The sequence below is a fragment of the Phalacrocorax carbo genome, chromosome 24 (assembly GCF_963921805.1).
Source record: "Phalacrocorax carbo chromosome 24, bPhaCar2.1, whole genome shotgun sequence".
Lineage (NCBI taxonomy): Eukaryota > Metazoa > Chordata > Aves > Suliformes > Phalacrocoracidae > Phalacrocorax > Phalacrocorax carbo.
The window spans coordinates 7845590-7853840 of NC_087536.1; the positions used below are offsets into that span (position 1 = coordinate 7845590).

The following is an 8251-nucleotide window of genomic DNA, read 5'->3' on the forward strand; positions in this document are numbered from 1 at the left end:
CAAAAGATTAACAGAGAACAAGAGACAGGTCATGAGGATTTCGCAGGTTTGGGAGGTTGAGCTGGTGTTCATGTTGTTGCCAAGGCTCTTCTAAGAACCAAGAGAAACATTGTCACAATACTCCCAAAGAATCTGTAATGAATAATTCCATTACAGGGAGAAAAAAACCAAACCAAACCAAACCAACAAAAAAAACTCCAAACAAACCAACCCACAGCCACCAACAAATCACACCACCCCAAGAAAATCCCTCACCACTCTCAAGCACTCAATAAGTCAAGAAAATTACTACAGCATAGTAAGCCTTTTGCATCTGCATAACTGGTTGAGATTTAACACAAAATAGCATTAAGGAAGATTATCACATACTGCCTGCATTTAAAACAAACAGACAAAAAAAACCAAAACAAAAACCAACAGTCTTAAAAATCCTGTAGAATAGAGACTGATCTTTTGCCTTCTACTAGCTTGCCAGTCAATTAATGCTGGCAGAATCTACGTAGATGTTTTAATACCATACCTTGAAAATTACTTAAGAAACTCGTATGAAACTCAGCATGGGTTACACAGCACAGGGATGGCACATGAAGAGCAGAAATCTAGGATGCTAGTTTAAAACACACACACACAAAATATATTGAAGAATTTACTGAAGAAATCCCTTGCAAAATTTCTACTACATCTACTGTGCATACTAATGTTACTAACAATCCTCCTAGTGTTCAAGCTGCTCAGACCTGAGCAGGTGGAAAGCAATTAAGGAGCATATGTAACAGCGTAACACGCACACACATACACATGTGCATGTGTTTATATTTATGCACACATGCACACAGAAGAACTCGATACACATATTGGTCTGGGGTTTTTGTCCCCTTGAAAAAATTCAGTATTTATAGTAGCCCATATTATCATTCACCCCTCTGAGACATCCCATTTTAAGAAAACCCCAGGGAACATTTAATCTGAAAGAATATCAAGCTGGTCCTGAGTTTTAGCACATTACAAGAAGACTCAATAGCCTGCAAAACATAGTATGTTAATAATAATATGCACAGCTAATATTTTTCCACTGTTAGTACCACTTTCAATCCAGCTGCCTCATGTGCCAGGCTTGTTTACATGCAGTTTTCATACCATTTTACAGCTACACTGATTTTGTTACAGATATAGCCAGAGAAGTACATAGGAAACATTTGTAGACAGAACCCTAGAAAAAAGGATAGAGGAAGCTGCTGGAATTTTCAGCATAATACTTACTTCCTACATTCCCCCAGCCCACAACACAACACACTGACTAGTTAGGTACTCTGTCCACAGTAGAGCTCCCACAGTTAAATTAGAACTTCAGAGAAACTTTACTGGTGATAAAAAAAAAATCTGCACAGCTGCTTTAAGAAGTCTCCTACAGTAGTTTTAAGCCTTCAAACCCTAACAGATCATAAAGCAGCACTCTCACCAGAGAGCAAAGCTGACTTGAAAAAACATGAGCAGCACACACTCACAGAACTCATCCCCAAAGAATATATTTACAACAATTAAAGATTTCCAACACTGCTGAAAAATGTACCTATTATGGACAGAAAAAATAATTCTCACATTCTAGAAGTCCTGGAGACTAGTAGTGCAAAGGTATGAATTACTGGCAAATTGTTCTTCAATAAGCAAAGATGGACACCCGTTCTACTCTGCTTCCACAGTAGCACAAGTACAAGAAAGATACTGACTGGGTATGAATTTCACTCCAACAGCTTAATCTTGAGGTTGGAGTGGAGGGTCAAAGACCTTAGGCATGCAGAAGAATGGAAGAAAGAAGGGGGAAAAAAACCATAAAAATAAGAGAAAACAATAGAAAAATACTTTGGTTTGTATAATGGACTGTATTTAAGAAAGGTGAGGGAGGCATACAAAATGGAGAAGTCCATGAGTGCTCATTCCAGCACTTCCATGCTCTCTACACCATCTGATTTCACTCTTCTTTTCAGCTTCTGTATCCTATATACCTTTTCTTCCTATTTCACAACAAAACTGTTCTGGGACAGAAAGTGGTTTTTACACTGTGAACAAAGAAAGCCTCTATGACAGCATTAGGTGGCAATTGCTAATGAGCCCTTCGCTATGTTATCTGTATTCAAACAAGAAGCCAAACTGGCAGTCAAATAAAAATGTGAAAATAAGGATGATCAAGTTTGCTTTGCAAATCCACCTCACCTTAAAGTGAGAAAGCTTACTTCCTATGTTTTGCTAACATAACTAGAGTAAGCCTGTTATCATGCACTTGATTCCACTGTACAGAAGCGTTAAGAAGTAAATTCCCCACAGGAGGTCATTTGCAGTTTTCAGGTCCTAAGTACAAATCATGATCTATTACGCTTCCTCTGATCACGCTTAGAAATATGGACACAGTAGGACCCCGAATGCACATTAGTAATTTCTAACTTGCGAGATGCAAGTTAAAACAAATCACTGAACTCAGACTGTGACTCTGTATTGACACATTTCATCAATCACAAGAAAATGCCCATGCAAACTGTATCTTACCTTATCCTTTTCATGGGGAAGGAGACACACTGGAGGGAGACAGGAAAGAGACTCAAAACTCTCCTTCCCATCAGCATTAGTGGTTGCTTTAGTGTTGAGTTGGTACAGAGGTCCATCTTTAAGGAGCCTACCATGGCCAACAGCACGTTTGACAGCTAATCGTAATTGCTGGTGAAAAATGGAGGCAGCGCTACCTCCAAATAACGCAGACACATCTTTCTGACTTTTCAGAAAGCGCTCGATGTTCTTCAGGGATGACCCGCTAGACTCAGCCAAGCCCTCAATCGCCCGTTTGATAAGTTTATTCCAGTCCACGTTTGGTTTACCATCCAGTTTGCCATGGTTCCGAGGCTTCGGAAGTGCTATTCTCCCAGGATTATCAGGATCCTTGTAGGAGTTGAGACCCTTGTTGGAGACTTTTAAAATAGTTCCATCTTTAACACTCAACTCTAACTGTTCCAGAACAGTTTTGCGGTCCAAGCCGTGCGAAGATGACACTGCGTTGCATATTCTCTCCTCTGAAGGACGCTGTTTTTGCTTCTTTACCTTTTTGATTGCCTCCAAAATCCACTCTGTATACAGCGGGTTGGCGAGTTTTACCATGGTGAAGAATTCTGTATATCCATAGAGTCGTTATCCTTTATCCCGATGCTGAACAAGTTTCACACGATGAGAAAACAGATTCTCGAGTGATGGGAACCAGCTAACCATAGCATACACGTTTTCTGTTCTGAATGACTCCTCCTTTCTCAAACATTATTTGTTTTCACACTGAAGACAGGGAAGCAAAACAATTAGATACTTCCTCACTCTCTCCAATAAATCCCATATCAGCTTTAGAGAAAGTTTTTCCACAAAGGTATAAAGATTTCAGGATATCTTACCTCAGCTTCTGGTCTGCACACTCACAATCAGAAGAGCTGTAACATTAGGCCTGGAAGAAAACAAGAAGAGAGACATTGCCAAAGAACAGTTAGAAAAAAAAGTGGAAAAAAAAGATTACAGCCAGCATTAATTCATTAAACACACAGCACAGCTTTGATCCACTACTACAGTTCTGAAACACCGAAGTAATACATAAAGTTTTATCTTCACTACTAATAAAAGCATGCTTTAACACTGAAATAATTCCACACAGCCTAAAGAAATCAGTATCAATTCTATGCCAAGTTTTATATCATTGCTGAGCACAACCTAAATTAATATGGGGGGGCAGGGACACCCACAGCAAAAATCTTTAAAAAAGAAGCAGCTCTTTGCATTTTTGCACATGGAAGACACTGCCTGAAACTTCAATAGAAAGCAGTAAGAACAGCCAAGGGTCTTGAACAAGCAGCAAGAAACTTTCAGAGCTGTTCCAGGAGCATAATCATAGGTCTGATTCCCTCCTGCTAAGAAAAGCTATGACAGTTGTTCCATCAAGGAAAAAAAGTGAAGAAATGCAGCTGGAGATTGTAATTAAATGTTCCACTTTCAGAGACCATAGAAGTCTGGCTCAGTCAGTCAGAAGACACATAGAAGAAGAATATAACATTATAATCTTCAATATAGATGAGGCACACTGAAAACACTTGAGGACAAAGTAACAGGTGACCATACACAATAAAGAAGGAATGCTTATGACTGTGCTACTTAAAGGTGCAGATGGAAGGGTACGAGGCTCTATTTCGCAGCCTTTAGTCGTCTTTGCCAAAGACTTTTTCTGAGTGCAGTAACGGTATGTTGTGCTGAAGTTCTACTGCAAAAGTATGCGAACCGAGAACGATTTATAAACTGTTTATTACAGGGAAAAATGATTTTCTGCAAGGGAAGTTTTAGCACAATCTAGTCGTCAACACAGTTCTCCCATTCTGCTTTCTAGTAAGTACCGAAGAATTTATTGACACGCAGAACACATTTGCATACAGACATCAGACTCAACGGCACAGCTCCATACAGCCAGCACTGGAAAGATTCAGAACTACTGTTTAGACCAGGAAGGACGCAGCGCTCGCCTAAAGTTCTCTCACCACAGACGTAAAAAGGGCAACACGGTGCCCGAGGCCCGGCTGCCGGGCCGAGCAGAGCCGCACTCCCGGGGCGGCCAAGCCCGGCGGACCCGGGGCCGCGGAAGGCGCCGGTTCTGCCCCGGCGGAGCCCCAGGCGCAGGGCGTTGCGTAACTGCCCGCCCGGGCGACACCGGGACGGTCCCAGCGCCGGGTCCCCCGCCCGCCGCCAGCCTGACGAGCGGCCCCTGCACCTGCTACCGCTCGTCCCCATCCCCGTCCCGGCCGGGCCCGCGCACGGCGCCCCGAGCAGCGCGCTGCCTGCGCCGAGGGGCTCGCGCCGGCGGAATCGGGAGGACCGGGGCGCAGGCCGCAGCCCCAGCAGCCAGCGGGCCCGTGCCGTCCTTCGCCCTCCGCGGAGGCGGGCAGCACAGCCCGGCATCTCGCACCAGTCCGGCCGGGCCCGCGCCCGCCTCAGCCGCACTCTCTCGCCCCAGAGACGGAGAGGAGCTCGGCCCGCGCCCCCGCGGCCCGCGCCTCCCGCCTCATCCACGCCGTGCCGCGGCCGCCGCCTCCCCAGGGCGCGGGCCCGGCGGGCCCCAGGGGAGCGGGCGGCTGGGTCCGGGCCTGGCGCAGAGCGGCGGCGGGGCCGGAACAGGCCGCGAGCCTGGAGCGCCCAGCGGGCCTTCCCCTTCCCCAGGCCGCCGAGCTCGCCAACCGCCGGTCTCTAAGCTCCCCAACACCGGGCACCCGCGCCGGCGTAGTCCCGTCGGCGCTGCTTACCGAGGCCTGCGAGAGACGGGAACCGAGAAGCAAAGGCCGGACGGCGGCGAAGCCCGAAACTGACACGGCGGCCATCTTGGGTCCAGAGCTCTGCGGCGGCGGGAGGGGGCGCGAGAGGGGAACAGCCCGCGGCGGGCGGGGGTGCGCGAGGGGAACAGCGCGGCGGTGCGGGTGGGGCCGCCGCCGGGAGGAGGCGCGGTGTGGGTGTGCGGCGGGAGCGAGGGGCGTGCGGCGGGCCGGGCCCGCGGCGGCGGGAGCGCGCGGCGGGGAGAGGCGGAGCCGCTCCTGGGGCAGCCGGAGCGGCCGGGCCGCCGCCCCGGGGCCGGCTGCCGAGGGCGGCCCGCGGCGCCATGTGGGCAGGGTGTGCGGGGCAGGGTGTGCGGGGCCGGGGCGGGGGGGGGGGGCGGTGCTCGCGGACGGCTGATTGGAAGCAGCGCTTGGCGGGAGCCGGGACAGCGGCTGTCGGTGCCGTCTCGCTGTGGCTGTGGGGAGCCCTCCGCAACCGCGGGGCTGCGACCCGGGTACGGCTACCGGCAGCTCCGGCTGCCGAGAAGCGGGCGGGAACGGCTGGGCGGCGGGGGGCACGGGCCCCTCTGGTAATACGTGGTTATTAACCGTAGGGTAGGAAATCCATCTCTTAGGCTTAGTTAAGCTCGCGCTTGCAACAGTCAGTCGGGGTTTTTCTCGTCTAAAGGTCCTGAAGTGGTGCAGGATGCTGAAACAATACCGTTTGGCTTGGAGAGTGGGTACGCCTGGCCTGTGCCTCTCATCTGTGCGCGTTTAAAGACTGCTCTATCGTCGGGCATCTTTGTGAGGTAATTTGTGTGACTTTCTGACACCTTTGATACGTTTTAGTTCGTAGAGTCAAAATACGCGGCCAAAACTTTGGCTGTTCTACACGGGAATAGGTATAGGAGCTGGCTAGGTACTTCGGTCGCGGCTCTGCAGAGCTGCCTGCCTGCCACTGAAATCCAAAGGGGTCTGTCTGGGAGCCGAGGTCCACCCTTGACCGATTTGTAGAACAACATGGTTCTCTTCCGCTCCGCAGAGGTGTAACTTTGGGCTGGCATGTGCTGAAAGTTGGCAGAAATGAGCAAAGAGCAAATTCTCATTTTACAGCATTCTCTCCTAGGTTATATTTGGTTGAAAGAATCTCATTTTCCTGTCTGTCTTGAATGGCTGTGTGCTGCGTGCAGTTCTCTAACCTTTTCTAACCTTTGGCTCATTTTACGAGTTGTGTGTACGTGTTGTAAAGTAGGCATTTTTCACCATTGTCTTAAAGGACAGCTATTGTGTAAAGCTTCATGTGAACTTCCCTTTGTAGCCAATGAAAAAAATATCTTAAGAAACATTGTGGAGACAGAGTTGATGAGGCAAACTCATGATGTTTTCTGAATAGCTATGGTTAACGTTTTGAGGTGAGAAATTTCTGTTTTGAGCAAGAGGAACTCTTGGTGTTTTAACAGACTAGGTTTTTCGGTGCAAAAGTTAAATGTTCTCAGTGAGTTACTTATTACTTGAAGCCAATGGAGTTTGAGACGCTCTCGAGGTACTGTACAAACAGTTCTGTTTCTGCCATGTAGACTATAGAGGTTTGGCTTTGTCTCGTCAGAGTTGGATTCTCCCTACAAATTAATCTCCCACCTTTTCCCAAGCCTTCACTGCACTACCTAGCAACAACTAAAACATCAGTGTGTTATCAACATTGTGTTCATACTAAGTCCAAGGCACAGCACTGCGCCAGCCACAGTGAAGAAGATTAACTCTACCCCAGCTAAAACCATGACAGGGTGCTTCTATGCTGTGTGGCTTCCAGTGCCTTAAAGTACAAGGCTGTGGTGCTGTATTAAGAAAAGCTAATGGAGATATAAATGTAACTTCCAGATATGAAACTCAAGCAAGACTAAGAGGATTCAGTATATACCAGTGAAGTGCAGTTGCATTCCTACAACACAGAGTATCAGTCTGTAGACTCTATTCTGTTTCAAAACTGGCAGTAGGTTATTATTAGCACCCTTGAAAAATTCATTGTTCTTGTTGACTATTACAAGTAAAAAGCCTGTTTTTTTCTACTATCTTTTCTTATTTTCACAGCACAGGCTAGCAGTTAAATCATCAAAATACCTGCATATGGCAAACTACAGATGGTAAGGAATTGTTTTATCATAAGGATGGCACACGTTTTGGCAACACCATTTTGTAGCACCGCTCTTTGTGCTTAGGTTTCTCTGGGAGTTCGTGTACTGTGGCTCAAGTATAGTACCCTTCAATGAGTGGTTTTCAGACTGTCGGTAAATAACCAGCAACATGAAATTACGTTCTGATAGCATCTTCTGCCATGTTCTCCGTTTAGGTTCCAGTTTATATAAGCTCCCGAGCCACTGTGGGGACTGACATTCAGGAAAAAACATGCTAACAGTAACTAACTCTGCAGCAGTAAACAGTGGTGTAACTGCAAACTGTTCTCTGCAGGTGCCAGCAATATACTTTAATAAACCTGTCTGATCTTAAGGCAGAAATGTATTTTCCCCTTCCCCTCAACAACCTTTTCCTTTGGTGTGCAGAAATAATTAATTACCCTATGGTTGCTTTTGTATTGGCACCAATGCTCTTGATGGCTAAAGAAACCAAAGTAACTGTAGGAAAAATACAGAAGTGGCAGCAAGATGAACTGGGTAAAATACTAACAGTTGTGATGATGGGTGCAAGCAGAGGGAAATGGCAATTTTTAAACAATGTCTAATGCAGTCAAGACTGAATTGCATTTCATGAGACAAAAAATAAATGCCTGTGTTGAAAACACATATCGCAGGACTGTTGATTTTAAGGTCCATTTTAAAATCAGAAAGGTTTGAGTTTCTCAGAGAACCAAATGTATAAAGACTTGTTGGTTAGTTCAACCGTGTGCTGCTGCTTCTTTCTGTCTGTGACATCTATATGAC

General features: G+C 46.8%; 1 protein-coding gene across 2 annotated transcripts in view; it reads right to left on the reverse strand.

Moving 5' to 3' along the window:
* KAT6A (lysine acetyltransferase 6A) overlaps window positions 1-5448 on the reverse strand; it is a 51830-nt gene extending 46382 nt beyond the window's left edge. For both annotated transcript variants that reach the window (XM_064472695.1, XM_064472694.1), the window contains exons 1-3: window positions 5310-5448; window positions 3426-3475; window positions 2542-3312 (exon numbers count right to left, since the gene is read on the reverse strand). In XM_064472695.1, the coding sequence (XP_064328765.1) occupies window positions 2542-3144 (603 nt within the window). In that variant the 5' untranslated portion in view covers window positions 3145-3312; window positions 3426-3475; window positions 5310-5448. The remainder of the gene's footprint in view (window positions 1-2541; window positions 3313-3425; window positions 3476-5309) is intronic.
* Window positions 5449-8251: the final 2803 nt, after the last annotated feature.